This window comes from Rhodamnia argentea, chromosome 4 (assembly GCF_020921035.1).
Source record: "Rhodamnia argentea isolate NSW1041297 chromosome 4, ASM2092103v1, whole genome shotgun sequence".
In the NCBI taxonomy this organism is placed as follows: domain Eukaryota; kingdom Viridiplantae; phylum Streptophyta; class Magnoliopsida; order Myrtales; family Myrtaceae; genus Rhodamnia; species Rhodamnia argentea.
The window spans coordinates 21,763,629-21,782,271 of NC_063153.1; the positions used below are offsets into that span (position 1 = coordinate 21,763,629).

At 41.2% G+C, this 18,643-nt stretch overlaps 2 protein-coding genes across 4 annotated transcripts; one reads left to right on the top strand and one right to left on the bottom strand.

Moving 5' to 3' along the window:
• Nucleotides 1–21: 21 nt before the first annotated feature.
• LOC115740993 (beta-galactosidase 15-like) lies at nt 22–5,066 on the bottom strand. 2 transcript variants are annotated; one of them, XM_048277754.1, is made up of 18 exons: nt 4,886–5,066; nt 4,576–4,784; nt 4,358–4,424; nt 4,149–4,241; nt 3,860–4,003; nt 3,249–3,337; nt 3,052–3,157; nt 2,869–2,956; nt 2,647–2,765; nt 2,380–2,541; nt 2,063–2,259; nt 1,863–1,966; nt 1,667–1,776; nt 1,318–1,551; nt 987–1,201; nt 626–902; nt 400–502; nt 22–347 (listed from the first exon to the last, which is right to left on the bottom strand). In XM_048277754.1, the coding sequence occupies exons 1-18, from the start codon at nt 5,048–5,050 to the stop codon at nt 343–345; spliced, it is 2,487 nt and encodes an 828-aa protein (XP_048133711.1). In that variant the 5' UTR covers nt 5,051–5,066; the 3' UTR covers nt 22–342. The 2 variants fall into 2 exon arrangements, with proteins under 2 accessions (XP_048133711.1, XP_030530540.2); XM_030674680.2 differs by lacking the exon at nt 22–347 and having other exon boundaries at nt 395–502.
• Nucleotides 5,067–13,686: 8,620 nt separating this feature from the next.
• LOC115740997 (FCS-Like Zinc finger 14-like) lies at nt 13,687–15,334 on the top strand. 2 transcript variants are annotated; one of them, XM_030674682.2, is made up of 3 exons: nt 13,687–13,754; nt 13,798–14,442; nt 14,943–15,334. In XM_030674682.2, the coding sequence occupies exons 2-3, from the start codon at nt 13,838–13,840 to the stop codon at nt 15,100–15,102; spliced, it is 765 nt and encodes a 254-aa protein (XP_030530542.1). In that variant the 5' UTR covers nt 13,687–13,754; nt 13,798–13,837; the 3' UTR covers nt 15,103–15,334. The 2 variants fall into 2 exon arrangements, with proteins under 2 accessions (XP_030530542.1, XP_048133068.1); XM_048277111.1 differs by lacking the exon at nt 13,687–13,754 and having other exon boundaries at nt 13,764–14,442.
• The last annotated feature ends 3,309 nt before the right edge of the window (nt 15,335–18,643 follow it).

The window sequence follows — 18,643 nt, forward strand, 5'->3', positions numbered from 1 at the left end:
GGAAAATATTTTCTTTTTGGTTTTGTCTTTTTTATCCTTCCACGACAAATAAGAAGGCAAAGTGCTGAAGTTGACAGGATATGTTGCACCTGTATTATCCTCAAATTGGTCGTGGTGATTTTCTCTCAAATTAAGGATTATTGTTGCATCATTCACTGGATCGAACGAGCACATGAAAAGAGAGAATAAGAGAAGAAAAATTACCAAAGTTACTCGCGAAACCCTAACCACTGAGAGACATTAGTCTCCTCTGACAAGTATTGTAAGTTCGAAATCTGATGGGAACATAATATAGAAACTAGACTAAGAAGGAAGAGAAACCAGGGAAGTCAACGTGATTGACTAGACTAACGATGGCATTTACTCCCAAGGAAAAAGACTAAAAACCAAAGTGCTAGCAGGTGACCTCCACGGCCAGCCTCTTGGTGATGGACCCGCAAGTCGTCGACCCGAAGGTATTTTCGGAGACATCGATGGAACAACTCTGCTTGCCGACACAAGCCTACAAGATTCCCAACATTTTATACATGGTTATGTTAGAAAAAATATCGCACATTTGAATCCAAGTTAAAATTTTGCGAAAAACAAAGATTAGAGTGAAAAGCGAAGGGAAGGAAGAAATTACATTTTGGAGGATGGACACCGCGTCCTTGCTCCCTTCGCAGTTGCCCTTGGAGAAGGACCCGCACGCGCCTTGCGGGTCGCCGAAGCTGGCGAACTTGACGGCGGAGATGGGGCGGCCCTGGCACGCGAGCTCGAGGGTCTTCTTCTCGTACGCGTCGGCGCAGACGGTCCCGACGGTGACCGTCCGGAAGTTCACCAGGGACGGGTTGCCGCCGAATTCCTCGAACAGCACGAGCGTGTTCACGTCCTCTTCCATGAATGATCTCGGGACATGGTACCTAATTACAAGTTCTCTTTGGAATTAAAATTAAAGGAAAGCAAATTATTATTTATTTATTTTTGGGGGATTTTCGTTTCCTCACCATCTTTGAGTGGGTTGACCGCATTTGGAGACGCACTTGTTATTGTCATAAGGGCCACGGTAATCACAAGGGTCGGAGCTGCAACCATCCAAACCGGCGTCGTAGCTGGGCCAATAGCGACCGATGCTCTTGCCGTTGACCCAGGCCTCGCCCTTGCCCAACCCTTGCAAGTCCACCACCACCGGGTCGGTCCCTAGCGGAGCCTTGAACGTGGTCTATTATACCAAGATAATTAGCAATTAATAACTCAATTAATTGAATCTTAAAGTGTGCAAAGAAAAAAAATAAAAGGGTTATGACTGGGGATCAATTGAATTTTTTTTTTTAATACCTTGTACCAAGTCATGGTCCTGTTGATGGGGAGGGCCTGGCTTTGCCAGTTTGAGGCCGACGCCGAGTCTGAGTCGACGCTGAAGAGCTTGTGGCTAATGCCGTGTAACCCGACCTTGTAGGACCACAGGTGACCCGACAGGTCTTTGATCACTCTCTCGTCGCCTTTCCTTCCCTCGATCTCCACCGGACCGGGGATCCCGTTTTGAACCAGATCAAACATCGGACCGTAGTTCTGTTTCCGAGTGGATTGTGAATCGTTAGGGATTAAAAGCACGTAATGGAAGAGTTTGAAACTTGAATTCACGGGGTTTGATAAGATTAAGTTGTTCACGGACTACGAATGGTACCTGGAGTCCAATGGTGACACTAAGCAAGGCGATCAGATTGTTTCCCCGATTCAACTTCACATCCTGCTCGAAAACGTAGTTGAAAACTCCATATTTCGCCCATTGAGAACCTAATGTTTCGTCAAAGAGTGAGGAAATTACTAATATCCAAATCGATAGGAAGCAGTTAGAAAACCCGCGCGACATTTTGCTTTACCGAGGTATTTTCCGTTGACGTAGGCATGAAGGATCTGGCCGGTGCAATTCACTCGGAGCGTCATGTTGTCGCTCCAAATCGGGTCATCGTCTTTCAGGTGAACGCTGTCACGACAAAGAGCAGCGTCGCGATCGAACCGGCCCTCGGGGAAGTTGCGGCGGAAAAACTAATTCGAATTACATTAGAATTGACCAATTTACCTGGTCATGTACCATAAATAGTCACTAGCGTCATTGGCAGCATCTTTCTGGTCCACAAGTCGATGGGCAGCAACATGTCCCTTCCCGAGCACAAGCTGCTCATCCGCCATCTCCGGCCTCCACGTCCATCTCAAAGACTCGGGTTGGCTCTCGGCCTTGTTTGGCTCCTTCACCATCACTGAAGTTTGTGCGTTCACCTGAAATTTTTGTTTTCGTAATGAAAGCCAAAATTAATTGCAACAAAATACTGTGGCCGTATAATATAAATATACATATGCATGTACATAAATCGATTCCATTTTCGGGAGCTAAATCACCTTCGCGGTGTTGTACCCTTCGTTCTGGCAATCGGGGAGGATGCTGACGGACCACGCGGGGACCGTGAACTGCTTGCCCTCGAAGACGAAGGTGGCGTCGGAAGTCGCGTTCGTGTTCCCCAGGAAGCAGGTTGATTGCTCCGGCGTCGCGTAAACCGTGGCCTAAATTTCGGCGATTAAAACAAATTAGTGATGCTTCAATATATAAATATATACACACGTATGTTTTAGCAATTAATTAATATACAAAGTAGCTGCTAATCTTACAAAAACTGAGTTGCCAAGATCAACGTTGGTAATGTTGCCATTGGTTAGAGTGCTCTCGACCGAGTGCAGCATAGCATGAAGCTCTTTTAGATGACCCCACTTCGGCTGATTTAGATTACCTAATAATGCAATTTATTTTGATTCGAAGACAAAAGATTAGTGAGTGATTAATTTGATTCTGCTGCACGGATAATTATAATTACAAGTTAACAATATGCTTACCGTATTCGTCGAGAGGTGCGTCGTAGTCGTAAGAGGTCGTGATGTATGGACCCCCGGCCGTCCTACCGAAATTGGTACCGCCGTGATACTTATGTGCGAGGGGGAGAAAAATACACAATTTAGGTGAAAATCCGATTATAAACACAGAAAGAATTATGTAAATGGTCGTTTATTAGGGTTAACCATGTAGTAATTTTGGAATGCGCCGCCGGTTTGGAAAAACCTAGCGACGGCGAAAGCCACGTCCTCCGCCGTCCTGTGTGGGTCCGGTCCGCCCCAATTCTTGAACCTAAAAAATCACATGGCGAAAACATAAGATTTTTATTCAATTAAAGACAAGAAAATGCAAAAAACCAATTAATTGAGACGAGTAGACTCACCAGCCGGTCCAATTTTCCGTCCACATTTTAGGGCTATCCGGGCTATTAGGAGTGAATTGGTCGCAGTACCAACCATTACACGTGTTAATCTGATCGAACAAACCATAGATTATTAGCCAAAGGATAATTAAAGAGTCTTATTTCATCGAATAAATCGCAGAAAATTCACGATCCTCGATATAATTGAGAGGACACTGAGATCTAGCCATTAAACATATGGAAGAGCTAATAATTCAAGATGAATCTCAAATAAAACACCAACCCCTTTACGATGGAACAAAGCCTTAATCATCCTTTTAAGTTTGAGATTAAGGAATAAACACAAAATTTAAATGTCAAAACAATCAATACATTAAACTAGCTAATAAGCCTAATGATGGTAAGTATTACAACATAATGGCATCTGGCTTTTTTGGCAAAGTAATCCCTTTTTTTTGCAAATTCTAGGGAATGCTTTAGAGCTGATTCTTCCTACTAAACCGAGCCATGCCTTTATCATAGGGAAAATCAGTGCGAATATGGCATCTAGATAAGTAAAAAATTAGAAAATATTTTACCATTTTTTTTTTTTGCGAAAGTTGCCAAAATGTAAGTAAAAATGTGGTTTTTACCATGGGCTGTGGAGCATCGCTCTGTTGGCACATAATCCACGGGACGCCGATGTTTTGCGACACGGCCATGTTCGCGCACCAATCGATATAAGCTTTCCCGGCATCTCCATAGGCAGACATCACATTGCCGTACTCGTTCTCAATCTAATGAAATTTTGACAAGCCAAAATAAAAAAACAGTGAGAGAGATTTCATTAGCTTAATAATTTATAATTTACGAGCAACATTACTCATATCCAATTCAGAAAATTGGAAAAAAATAATAAAATAAAATAAAATCCATGCAAACCTGAGCTAGGATGATGGGACCTCCTTGTGATGCGAAAAGACTCTCCTGCTTCATCATGTTCACGATCAAACTCGTGAAGTTCTTCATCTCGTTCTGAAAATGGAGATGCAAAAAACATTTTTTAACTAACATGAGAATTAAAAAACATTAATTGTGTCGAAAAATATTTGTATTAGGAAAAAAAAAAAAAAAAAACAACATAAACTGACCATGTAAACATCATTGGCAGTTCGCAACTCAACACCGGGCAGATTGTGCAACCATACGGGGAATCCTCTAAAGAAAGAGTTACGCTCGATAAGATGATCAATACTATGTTGAAAAAGAGGAAGAAAAAAAAAATCCGAGGCCCTTAATCTCCGAACATTAGGGATCTATCTATGCACCGACACTCGGGCATGTGAGATCGAGATTTATCGAGATTTACCCGTAAGTCCATTCCGCGCAGACGTAAGGTCCGATCCGGAGAACCGCGTAGAGACCCGCGTCCTGCACGGTCTTCAAGAACCTCACGAGGTCCAGGTTCCCGGCGAAGTTGTACTGGCGGCGGGCTGGCTCGTGGACGTCCCAGAAGACGTACGTCTCTATCGCGTCCAGCCCCCCTTCCTTCGCTTTCCCGATCAAGTCGGGCCACATCTGCACCCACAAAATAAAAATAAAAATAACAACTAAATAAACCAAAAGCTAACGCGAATGAATCGGCGGAACTCGGACGAGAGGACCGGGGCGGGCATCACCTCAGCCGTGGATCGGGGGTAGTGGATCGAGCCGGACAGCAGAACTCTCCTCTTGCCGTCGATGGTGATGGCTCTGCCGTCGTGGGAGACGTCCACGGCGCATGCAAATGAATGGAGGAGGAGGAAGACGAAGAGGAAGAGGAGCGGAGTAGGAAGAGAGAGCATGGTCTTCAGAGGCCCCATTTTTTTTCAAAAAGAAGAGTACACCTTCTTTCGTTGAGAAATTCGTGCTTATATAAGCAGTTTAGTTCTCATTTTCGGAAAAAAAGAAAAAAGAAAAGAAAAGAAAATCTTATCCGGTAATGGAAAAAAGATTACCATGGGAGGATATTTCATTCCATGTAGAGAAAAATGAACAACCTTATCCAGTTCCTTCCGGATGACTGATCCTCGATATCGTCCGATAGATTTCGTCTGTCTATTATCGTTATTGTTGTTGTTATTATTGTTATTATTACCGTCATTTTTGGGATAAGAAATGCTTAATTTGCATGGCATTTTACTCTCGGAAAGTAGGAAAAAGGGAAAGAATTAGCGAGCTCTCGGAACGACCTGATTGTATTGACGCGCAAATTAAGTTTGAGAGACTCCTACGCGGTTTCTTATTTAAATTTATCGGTCGACGAGTTTTTTCCTGGGTAAAAGAAAAGGGATTCCACGAAAACTTTGCCGATGGTTTTAGGAATTCAAAAGTGTTTAATCTCAAATCTCATATCCCTGAAAAGACGATCTGCCCGCCTTGTAGGGATGGAGATTAATTACCAAATCCTCCACTAATTCGAACTCGGTCTTCTATTTGAACATATGTTGATTTTAGGGTGGTTGTCTGAACAAATTTCTACCACCTTCCTCAACAGAAGATAGCCAAATTTATAGATAGATATTTGGTTTATCCTTAGCAACCGAGAAATGCGGTTAGAGGATCCGATTTCAATCCTTTTTTTTTGCAGATTTTAACTGCACATTTCGATTTCAAATCCGTTTTTTGGGGTTTAGTTGTTACTTAGGAAGTAGTCTTTCTTATCTGAAAATTTGACTTACATGTGTATCGATAGGAGCTTTTTCTAGAAGAATTTCTCTTTGCGTTGTTTTATTTAGGAGCTTTTAGGTGTAGCCAAGAAAAAGAAAAAGAAAAAAACCTGGGAAAGTTTTGCACCAATGAACTTTGGCCGAATGTGCGGTGTGGTCCTATAACTTTTAATTCGTCAAATTTGATCCATGAACTTTAACCCGGGTGTGCAATGTTGCCCCTAACCTTTTAATTTGTTCTATGCGGTCCCTAACTAGGCCTTCGGTACATGTTCGATGCAGTCTTTGAACTATACGAAAATGCTCAATATTGTCATTCCGTTAATTCAAGTTCAAGGACAAGTTGAACATTTTCATATAGTTCAGGGATTAGATTGAACATGTACCAAAAGTTCAGGGGGACTTCATCGAACAAATTCAAAGTTGGGGGATCGCGATGAACATATTAATAGTTTAAGAATTACATTGTATATTAAGTCAACGTTTTTCCTTTAAAGCTTCCTCATTTGCTTCGCACTAAGTAGAGGTGGTTTTGCAGTAATAAAAAATTTGTTGAGGTAACAAAACTTAGACAAGTTTTTGTTCGGCTCAAATGTGGTTCTCCACTCTCCATATGGGTAAAAATCCATATAGGATTACTAGCCTACTATTCTTGCTTTTCAATGAATAATTAGAAAGTTAGATTAGACGTTGATTAGAACATGCGTTTCTCCAGAACTTCGCAACATTAAGGTATGAAGAGTTTTTTGACCAAAAAAAAAAAAAGCAAAAGAAGATATGAAGAGTTTAAGATCACGAGTTCGATTTGAAAAATTATGTGAATTGGAAGAAGGTCAAGAGGTTATTGTCACGGAGAATTCTCCTTTAAATAAATAAATAAAAAAGAGAAAATTTTATCAAAACAGTCATAAACCTATTGTAATTATGTCAATTTAGTCATAAAGTTTTTTTTACCAATTGAGTAATAAACCTTTTACATTTGTATCAATTCAGTCCATTTAGCCGATCGATACTAACGTGGCTAATTTTTAATAGTATTTTAATTTTTTAATATTCTTTTCAAATTTTTTAATTAATTTTTTTATTTGTTCTTCCTTCTTTGCTTCTATTTGTGGCTGGCCAGGGCTGCAAAGCTCTTGCCCGCCGCCGGCGCACGTGGCCTCGTCCTCGTGCTTCGGTGGCCCTCGCCTAGTGGTGGCGAGGCCCAACGACCATTGTCGACCACAAATAGTAGAAAGGAAGAACAAATAAAAAATTAAAGTAAAAATTAAAAATAATGTTAAAAATTGGCTACATCGATGCCGATTGGCAAAATAGACTGAATTGACATAAATGCAGAAGGTTTAAGACTCAATTGTAAAAAAAAAAAATAATGACTAAATTAGTATAATTGCAATAGGTCTAAGATTGTTTTGGTAATTTTCCTAATTAAAAAAAAAGCAATAAACAAGGAAACTCTAACATCAATGTGATCATTGCCTCATTGCCCATTTTTACAGAAATAATTGCATTTTAATGATAGGATTAGGCTATAAAATGATGACAAAGCCTTGCTTGTTCGTCGGCCGATGATAATGGGCCGAGAACACGATTCCAAAAAAAAAAAAAAAAAATCTGGCGCCAAACACCAAACATATGAAAACATCACTGAGTTCGAAAGCGAACTAGGTCCAAGACATGCTAAATTGGACTGTGACAAGTAGACTAAGTCCGAATAGCGTCAATTGAGTCGTAGACCTTTCGTAATTATGTCCATTCATTCCATTTGGTCGACCAATGATAACGTGGTGTCGCGATTTGTCTTACCTAACAATCATACTTTTTAATATTATATCGTCTGACTCGTTAATGGTGATATGGAAAAATATGTTTTAAACGATGCGGTTTAAGATATTTCTTGCCTCTAATGTAAGGACTTGTTGCTAAATTAGATTTGATATCCAAACCCTCCCCCCAATTGTCAATTGCAAACCAAAAATCAATGCTTGAAATTTTAAAAAAAAAATTCGTAAATCTACTGTAATTTTTGGGCAATTGAGTTATAAACATTTTATATTCATGTCAATTCAGTATATTCGGCTTGAATTTTTTTACGATCATCTTTCGGCTTTCCTTGTGCATCCCGATCACCACCATCTTATCTTCATCCTCTTTGTTGCAAGAGTTGTTCACCGCGCGAGACTTTGCCTTGCACGAAATTAAAAACACGACAATCAAATAACCTATTCACCATGTACCGAAACGAAATTAAAAACACCACAATCGAATCGCGTAGTTGTTGGGGTTATCCCATATAGATCGTGGAAAGAGCGGTAGTCGATTTATAAGTGTGAAGAAACTAGCGTTTGAGATGAAAGAAGTTCAAGATCACCCAATACTGGTATGAGAGCTCAGCTTATCGACAAGTCTAAATCCAATAGTCTCACGGGTATCTACATATACATAAGAACTTAGATGCGAAGTACAAAGTGGCAAAAGAAAAGGACAAGGCAAAAAAAAAGTAGTTGAATTTAACGATTGGATTTAGGATATAATATGGGGATGACAAAGCCTTTTGGGCTTATTCTTTGGGCCGAAGACCATGGGCCACGAGTACGATTCTACCATAGCAAAATTTCCAGGCTTGAAATGATTTTCGAATTGACTTTTCTTTTCCCCTTCAGCTTTTCCCTTTTTTTCATTTTCAGACGATCCAATGTTCGAAATCGTGTCCGACGGAATTATAAGTGTGATCCTTCCGTAACGAAAATCACCCTGATAAATAAGATGCGAATACGATATTTTGCGTAGAGCATTTAAATATCTCGACCATATCCGGCGGTAAATGCTTAGAAAAACGAAAATAAGAAACTAACATTATACTTCGGATCGTAATTTTATGTCTATCGATCCATCCCCTTCTTAAGAATGTGCCCCGCAACGCGTAATGAATGACCAAATCATATGAATTGTATACATAAATACATGTATAAGAACTCGTAAATGTACATACGGAGACACTTTGGATCATGGGCGTTTCCGGAATGTATGTTGGACATCGTGTGTTATTTATCCAAACTACGAGAAGGTTTGTTACGTATATAAGCGCGTCACTTTTTTTTTTTTTATCACATTTGCTATTAAGAATGAAATGGAAAATATCTTGAAACATAAGAAACTTTTCCTTCGAAATTAAAAGCTGTAAATTGGTACCTGTTTTGTAGGTCTTCTCTTCCGATCTAGAGTTAGATTTAGATTTGGGTGATCTTCTATTCCAATATAGAAATAGATCTGAAATTCACAATGTGTCGTAAGTTCCATTTCAACCTGTCGGGGGTTGTTCTCGCTGTCTCCATACGGCGATGGTGTTGGAGACGCCGAATCTAGGCGCGCACCATCTTTTGGCAAAGCCGTAGTCGGTGGAGAAGGAAATCATTGGCGTGTGCTCATCACCGATGTTAATATGAGATTTGGAGATTGGCTGCCGATTATGCTTTGATGCGTCTTTACGGGATGAGCAAGTCTTTGCAAGTTGTACCACGTTGATTTATCTTTCGGATTTATTTGCATCCGATGTACTTCTCTTTCGAATGAAACGAAAAATTTTCTACCAACCAAAAATAAAAAAATAAAAACTAATGACATCGACTTCTCAAATTAGTTTTGGACTTCGACTCCTATCCGTATCTCCCATTATTCGTCGAGTAACATCATTTCGTAAAAAAATTTTAGAACTCTATATACAGTTCCAAATAATACATACATACGTACGTACGCACGTATACATAAAGAGATAAGTATGTGTGTATATACAGCACATAAGATGAGTTTGGCTATCAATTGGCCGAAGTGGGTTGAACCAAAAATAGACCAAATGGTTTTATTAACTTGGAGTCTAGTGCAATTGTCGAAATCACCCAACAAGTTTGGCGATGAAGCCGATTTCCTTTTCCACTACAATACAACTACAAGTACTTTTTAATCCGGGAATAAATAAAATAAAAATTCAAAAATACGCAATCAACATCACGACACCTCAGATTTTGGATTTTTTCCCTAAGGAAACTGAATTTATATAAATATTCCGACCAAAAAAAAAACTATAATAATTCTGGCCCCCGGTTTTTAATTTATTGCACAGAATATGTTGAATTTTTATTTTTATTTTTATTATCATATAGGTGGGTAGTGTCCTTAAAATGGTCCTCGCTCCTCATGTGATGGGTTACCACATGTATGGCTTAGGCTGCACGGATATTCTCCGGGAGGGGGGACCCCGTGTCGTGTCGGACTAACGTCGACATCGACAAGTGGTCAACATGTGTCAGACATCCGACATGTGATCAAACGATCCGGACACGCCAGCTACACGAGAGTCCAGCATCCCGACACTTCATTTTGACACGCATAAGGTTAATTTTACACATTTTCAATAAATTAGGAGTCGACGTGTAAATCTATCATATATTCAATCACTCCAAAATTAATATACCCAATCATCTCCAAAAAAAAATCTAATTGTAAATTCCTAATAAAAGAATAAGAAACTCACGTCGGATATTTTTATATATACATTTTTTTTTTTGGACATCTTGGAAAGGAAGCGTTTCTACTATAAGTCATTTTTAAAGCAAAAGATGACAAGGCAAGTAGGAAAACAAATATGGAAAAAAAAAGAGTAGGAAAACAAATATATATGTCACGTGTGAATTAAAGAAAATTCTGCCTTGTCCAACTTTAAATCGACCGATACTGTACTTTTGCCATAAATGAAAATTTTAGCTCGCCTTGTAACGTGTAAAGCACCTTTCACGGTTGTTCGTGTAGAGTCCCGCACATTGTCTTGTAATAGTGCTAGGGCATTGTTCATTTCTCTCGAGCGATCAATTCCTTGATGTGATCCGTCATATCGGTCATAATCGTACGTCTTTTATCGTGATTCCTTAAAAAGAAAAATCGTAACAGTGATCGGTATATGTTACGATCCAATAACTAATGACTGTTCACGGATTACAGAAGTAATGCGGAGAAAAGTCTAATAGATCATGGTTATGATATCGGTAGAGCATCAAACCCTAGCTACGTAGAAAATTGGAATTAGCTTGGATTTTCAACTTTTGGATTTTTTCAAAAAAAGTATTAAAAAAGTCTTAAACCTATTGCATTGATGTCAATTTAATCTTAAACCTTTTACATTTGTGCCAATTAAGTCCATTCGACCAATTTTGACCAAAAATTACTGATTTGAATGCCGATCGTCTCACGTGACACTACTGGTAATGACATGGATATTTTTATATACTTTTATTGAGGGTCGACAAGGGTTGCCTACCCTCAATAAAAAAAAAAATTGTACAAAAAATAAAAAGAAGAAAAAAAATTGAAAAAATCATTAAAAATACGCTAGCGCCACCCTTGCCACATAGGATACCGATGTTCACGTTAGCAATTTTCAGCCAAAACCGGCCAAATGTACTAAAGCGTCACGAACGCAAAAGATTTAAAACTGAAACTGGCACCAATAAAATGTCAAAATTTAGGAAAATTCGACATCAATGCAATAAATTTAAAACTTTTAGCAAAATGGAGATGGGTATGCATTCCGAGAGAGAGAGAGAGAGAGTTTTACAAAGGCCATTGCTTTCAATTGACTGTTTAAGGAGGGGCAAAATTGGAGGAGGGGGCCATTGGCTTCCCGCTAAAAGTGAAGAAGGCACAAAGTGTTGCCCCCCTAAAAGCGGCAAAAAAAAAAAAAAAAGAGAGAAAGGGGTCACCCGGCAAAATGCAAAATTGCTATTCTTGCCCTCAAGTCACTTTCTCTTTTGCCAATCAGTGCCGATCCACCTTTTTTTCCTTTGGCTTTCGCCAAGCCATTGGGCTCCATCGCTCCAACACGTCCGCTTCAATCACTATAAAAGTCGCGACGTTTCGAAGCGCTACCGTTCGTTTTTCGACTCCACACTAAACGCGTTTCGGACATAGACAAGGAATAATGGCTCTCCGCCCCCCGCTCCTTATTTTTCTAGGTCATTCGTCGTCAGTTTCCTCGACATCCATAGCTTTTTTTACCAGCGAATTTCTTGTTTGGAAAAAAAGCACGAGAGCGTGTATTTAGATATTTGGATCGCCTAACATTAGAATTTTCATGATATACGTGACATTACTCAAATTAGGCCGTTCAAATAAAAGAAGACGGCCCGATTTGAGCCACGTCATGTGTTGAAAGAGAGGAAAAAAAATATGGGCGGAAATTTTTTTGGGATTTGAAAAATTTTGAATCACAAACGTGGTTCAAATCAAGTCGTTCATTTTCATTTGGACCGTCTGATTTGAGTAATGTTACGCGTGTTAAGAAAATCTCAATTTTAAGCTATCCGGATTCTGTATTTAGTGCCCTTTTCGTTTGCACATATCGCTTAGTCCATCGAAATTAGGTGCTTTAATGAGAATAGGGATTTTTTTTATTTTTTATTTTTTGGTCAAAATGAGAATTAGGATTGAAATTATTAAAAGTTAAAACCATGATAGGTACAAAAGCGCCATCACCAAATAAGGGAACGCCCTTGGGTGGTGGGCCCACGATCCCATGCCCGGGTCCAAAAGAAACCGTCGCTTTCCGCCCCCATGTCCTGAAGAACCGGGGGGCCCACCCCCACGTCTACCGAGCGGGGCCCCACTACTTAGTGGGGGCAGGGAGGAGCAATCATTTCGGCCCTCGACCGTGCTTAGATCGTCGACACGTGGCCCCCCACCCGCGACCAACGTCTCTGATGAGCTCGGAATCTTTTTTCCCCACCCGACCCCACGGTGGGCCTCCACCAGGGGGGCCAGCAAATGTGGCGAGGGGAACCGGGTCCCACAGATGGGGACGTGAGGACGCCATCAAAACAAAGAAAACAATTATTTTCCTTGTGGGTTGGGGGGGTGGGGCCCACTGACAAGCGACCCTTAATAATAATAGGTGCGTGCGGGGGTGGAATCTGAATTATGGAATAGAGAAATTGAGGGGCAAAGATTTGATTTCTCGCTCGGGGGGGCCTTTTGGTCCAACCGCTCCATTATATTTATTAATTAATAAAGCCGGAATTTTTTTTATTTAATTATTTAATTATTTTTTCTTTTTTTTCTTTTTTTTTTTCAGCTAACCCCACCAATGAAATTTTGTAGGTGAACTATCATACCACCCTCCGTTTATTTTTATTTTTTTAAAAATTATTTATTTCAAATGGTGAATAAAGAACAAAATGATGCGGCGGTTTATTCCCGAAAGCATTTTTTGCGAAAATCACCGAGCGGCTGTCGATTTATTGGAAATTGTAAAAGTTTCCTCGATTAATTGTTCGATAAACGATCCACAAGCACTTACGCATTCTTTGATTTGGGACTCAATTTGGATTCATTGCGTTCGCGTGTTTTCTTTTATAACTCGTGCAAGCGAAAACTTAAATGCTTTAATGATTATTGTGTGCACCTCAGAAATGGGAAAATCTCACACAATCGACGAGTTATTGGTCGAGCAGTCGGAAAGGCTTCCGACTGTTCTATTTCTTTTGAAAAAAAAAAGTGAAAAATATATTTGCAGTGCAAGAATAATATATTATGCTTAAATGAAAAGGAAAAAGTAAACGAAGATTGCAATTTTCGATTTCCCCACTTTTTTCCATGACAAATCCCAAGGCTTTTTTTTTTTTTTAACTGACTTTTTTGCAACTTTGGTAATTTAAAAAAAAAAGGAAAAGAAAAGGAAAAAACGAGAGAGATTGGCAATTGTTATAAGATTGACTCACCCCGTCATAAATTGCTGAGAGATCTGTCAGCTCACGAGTCACGACTCAGTGGGAGGATTTCTCCAGACCACCCCCCACTCGCTCTCTCTCTCTCTGTCACACTCCGCTCCACTCCTGACTCCTCCATTTCCAACCTCAAAACCTTCGGGTTCGAACCATGCTGGGCAAGAGGCCGCGGTCGGTGATCGGTAAGCTGTCGGAGCTGCTCGTCTCCGGCAGCGCCGGGCTTCTGGAATCCGCCGTCGCCGCCGCCGCGGCGAGCCCGAGGAGCCCGCTGAACTTCAGGATTCAATCGCCGAGAGGACCCAGGTGCTACGATCTCGGCGGGGTTGGGTTGGGGATCGTTGCGGCTCTCGAGAAGCCCGGGGATGCCAAGATCTTGTTGCTCCCCAAGAACTGTGCTTGCCGCCCGGGCTCGGCCCGACCTGGCCCGAAGAGGGCTGGGCCCTCCGCGGCCGGAGTCCGCGCGGGGGCGGCGGTGGACGACGATATGGAGGACTACACTTACGTGACCTTCCATGGGCCGAACCAGTCGTTCACGATGGTGTATGACGGGGAGGGCGAGTGCGATGGGATAGGTCACGGCGGGTGCCGCAAAAGTGGTGGGGGACTCGGTGAGTCGATGAGACCAGCGGGCGGCGTCGGAGGAGGAGGAGGAGGAGGAGGAGGAGGGGAGGGTCCAGTTTTCCAGACTTTGGACTTCCTCAATTCTTGTGAGTTGTGTGGAAAGAAGCTCCACGGCGAAGACATATACATGTACAGGTATCGCAAATTCCTTCCTTCCTTGTTTGATTCGCAATCTTCATCGGAGGTTCTCTTCCTCCTCTTTTCTGGGCATGGGTTTCATCCATTACAGAGGCGGCTCTGGGCAATCTTGGCTCAAGAGTTGCTCTGGGTGTGAAACGCTGATCTGTCCTCTGAGTTCTGAAACAAATTTCGCTAAGGACGAACGAAAATGATCAGAGATTGAATCTTCAACACAGTTCCAATGAGTTTGAAGAGTTGAATTAGTGTGGGTATTGTTGACCCGTGAGTCAAGTTCTGGCATTTGATTGACCTGCTTGACATCCTGGATTTGCATGAACCTCCCAACATTGGAGTCCCCTGTTTTTCCTGCTCTTGACTTCTCTGTACAAAAATCTGACCTTTCAGAAAGATGGTCATCCACTCTGAATTTCAGCGAGTACCCTTTTTACTTATGGAGGCGAATTCGATCAGGCTGACTAAAATTCATTTTCATGTGAATTGCAATCGTATTGCAGAGGGGAGAAAGCGTTCTGCAGCGCGGAGTGCCGGTCGACGCAAATAATGAAGGACGAACGTAAAGAACAGTGCCGATCGGAAGCTCCGAGAGTTGCCGATCGCTCGGGAACGCCCTACTCCGAGGGTCTGATCTTCTCGACCAGCATTCTGGCGATTTAGGAAGTCACATATCCGGCTGCGGCTACTCTTTACACATATGAGAATATAATCAGCTTACTCTTGTTAAAGAAACAGAAGAAGAAGAAGAAGAACAAAAGAACCCAAACAAATTTTTGCTCGGATGAGAATATTCATAGCCTACATGAGCCGTGAGGGCATGTGATGCGAGAAGAATGGGATTAAGCTGTATAACTCTACGTTCATAATAAACCAAGATGAGGTCTCTGCATAATGTTTCTGCTAATCATCATCTCATTGAACAATCCGGCGGTAGTATTGGTTGCGGCGAGAAGCTGACGGCCCCGGAAATATGCCATGGATTGTTGAACGAGCAAGCAACAAAAAACGGTTCAATGGTCACAAAATAATTTGATAAGCTTTGGAGAAGAAGACGGTAGGGAGAGTTTCTGCTCTATCTCACATTATTTTTTATTCATCAGATCAAAAAACCTATTAAATAGGCATAACATCCGAAATCACTTAACAAGAAAATAACAACAGAATAGCAATAACAAAAACCCACTAACATATCCCACTAACTAAAATATCTGTAGAAACAAACCTCTACAAATTAGGATCCCACGTAAAACATAAAATTGACAATCCTTATAGTTTAGGATTACGTAATAGAAAAACAAATAAACATAAATAAGCAATCCTTGATCACGATGACTCGACGTGCAGGCTGGTGTTGTTTTATTTAATACTCCCCCTCAACACCAGCTTCCACTCTTTTCACCAAACCGAGCTGATGACGAAAACTTTCGAACTTATTGCTACTCAAACTTTTCGTAAACAAATCTGCAGCTTGATGTTCCGTTCCGACATGCTCCAAGTCAATTTCTCCTTGCAAGACTTTTTCTCCGATAAAATGATAATGCACCTCCACATGCTTAGTCCTTGCGTGAAAAACTGGATTCTCTGCTAAACGTATTGCCGACAAGTTGTCACAATATAAAGAAATACCAAACTTTGTTGGTTGATGCGGGTCTTTCAATAATTGCATAAGCCAAGTGCTTTCTTGAGCTGCCATTCTTCTGCTTGCTCGGTACTCTGCTTCGTGGTTGACAAAGACACTGTTGGTTGTCTTTTGCTACACCAGGAAATTACTCCGGACCCAAGCATGAAAGCATACCCGATAGTTGAGCGTCGGGTATCATGATCACTCGCGTAGTCGGCATCGCAATAGCCAACTAGTCTGCAAGCTCCACCTTTCTTATACATAATGCCATAGCCAAGTGTGCTCTTCACATATCTCGGGATTCGGCGAACTGATTCCAAATGAGTCTTTTTTGGATTTTGCATGTAGCGACTCATCACACCAACTGCAAAAGAAATATCCAATCTTGTTAAAGTTAAGTAGATAAGGCTACCTACCGATTGCAGGTACATGGTAGTATCTTCTAAATCTTTCCCTTCATGAGCACACATTTTAGCATTTGGCTCCATTGGTGTCGAGATTGGCTTACATGTAAGCATTGCAAATTTCTTCAACAAATCTTTGGAATACTTTTGCTGATGGAGAAATATTCCTTCCTCGGAATAGTCAACCTCTAAACCAAGAAAATGCTTGAGCTATCCAAGTTCTTTCATCCGAAAGCGAATTGACAAATTCTTCTTGGTTTGAAGAATTTCTTCTTCACAATTTCTTGTGATGATTAAATCATCCACATACACCAGCACAATAGCTACCTTCCCTCCTTTAGCCTTGACAAACAAGCTAGAATCCGCACATGTCACCGAATAACCACTATGAGTAAGAAATTCAGCAATCTTACCATACCGGACCCTTGGTGCTTGTTTCAACCCATAGAGAGCCTTTCAGAGCTTAGACACATACTCAAGATGATCTTGACTCTGAAAGCCCATTTGTTGACTCATGTAAATCTCCCGATCCAGCTCCCCATGCAAGAATGCATTCTTCACGTCCATGTGCCACGGGTTCCAACTTGTGCTCGCTGCAAGCGCTAGTAGGACTCTTACAGTTGTAAACTTTGCAACTGGACTAAATGTTTCATCATAGTCTAGTCCATATTGTTGAGAGAACCCTCGGGCTACCAAATGAGCCTTGTGCCTCTCTACTAATCCATATGTACGGCACTTTATCTTATACACCCATTTACAAGAAATAGGCTTCACATCTCTTGGCTTTGGTGCGAGCTCCCAAGTCCGATTTCGCTCTAATGCTGCAATTTCCTCTTCCATAGCTTTAATCAACTCCGAACTTTGAGACACTTCCTCAAATGTCTCTGGTTCTTTTGCATCCGCTTCTTCAACAATGGCAACATTGGCATACTTGGGATTTGGCTTTCTGGCTCTTGTTGATCTTCTAAGTGTAGTTGGTGTACCTGCTCCATTCGGCTCATCTTCTTCGCTTGGTCTTTGGTATACACCTGTTTGCCAAGGATTTTGAGCTGTGCCTTATGCAACATCTACATCATCATCTACGACTTACGTTTCACTTGAACTCAACTGGAATTGAGAAATTCCCGACACTTCCTTAAAAACATCCGAATCCGGTAGTACTTCCTTATTTGAGGACCACCATGAGGAAGCTTCATCAAACACCACATTCTGAGATGTGTAGCACTTCCCAGTTGTTGGATCGCAACATCGCCATCCTTTCCTTTGATTGTCGTATCCTACGAAGATACACCTAATGACCTTTTTCTCCATCTTGCTACGTAAGTGATCGGGTACAAATACATAGCATACACATCCAAAAACTCGAAAATGACCAACAACGGGCTTCATGTTCCATATTTTTTCAAAAGGTGAGAGGAAACGTAACCTTTGTTGAGGAAGCCTTTTGGTTACGAAAACCGTCGTCTTCATTGCTTCCGCCCAAAAACGCCCCTGAACATTCTTCGCATGAAGCATACTTCTACATACTTCTGCTAAATGCCTGTTCTTTCTCTCCGCTACCCCGTTTTGCTGCGGAGTACTAGCACATGTGAACTGATGGTGTATTACGTACTCTCGAAGAAAATCTGTGAATTCATCCGAGGTGTACTCTCCCCCGTTGTCGGTGCGTAAACAACGGATTCTTTTATCAATCTCCGCTTTTGCTACCTTCTCGAACTCTTTGAACTTTGAAAGAGTTTCAGATTTTTCCTTCATAAAGTAGACCCATACGTACCTTGAGAAGTCGTCAATGAAGGTCACCATATACTTCATTCCACTAATGGAAGCTTGCTTAATTGGTCCGAACACATCAGAGTGAATCAACTCTAATGGTTCATTTGCTTTGAATTTTGACTCTTTGTACGGCGGTTGGTGCGCTTTTCCATATTGACAGACTGCACAAACACTGTCTGTTCTCACTTCAAGTTGTGGAAGTCCCGTCAACATCGACTTCTTCATCATCACATCTAGCTTAGAATAGCTAACGTGACTTAGCCGCATATGCCACAAGTCTGCCGTCTCATTCCTTCTCGTCTTGTCCACATATGTAGTTTCCGCAGACATCACATAGACAGACTCCGTTCTTCGTCCCTTCATTCTTGGCTCTTACGTAATCTCAAGGTCTCGATATATTTTC

Excerpts from the sequence above, each read along its gene's own strand:
- LOC115740993 (XM_048277754.1), bottom strand. The coding sequence starts at position 5,050 with ATGCTCTCTCTTCCTACTCCGCTCCTCTTCCTCTTCGTCTTCCTCCTC. Across the intron at positions 4,242-4,357 it reads CTGCCAATGATGTTTACATG|AACGAGATGAAGAACTTCAC; the intron begins GTCAGTTTATGT and ends CTCCATTTTCAG. Across the intron at positions 1,202-1,317 it reads GGACCATGACTTGGTACAAG|ACCACGTTCAAGGCTCCGCT; the intron begins GTATTAAAAAAA and ends TTGGTATAATAG.
- LOC115740997 (XM_030674682.2), top strand. The coding sequence starts at position 13,838 with ATGCTGGGCAAGAGGCCGCGGTCGGTGATCGGTAAGCTGTCGGAGCTG. Across the intron at positions 14,443-14,942 it reads GAAGACATATACATGTACAG|AGGGGAGAAAGCGTTCTGCA; the intron begins GTATCGCAAATT and ends ATCGTATTGCAG.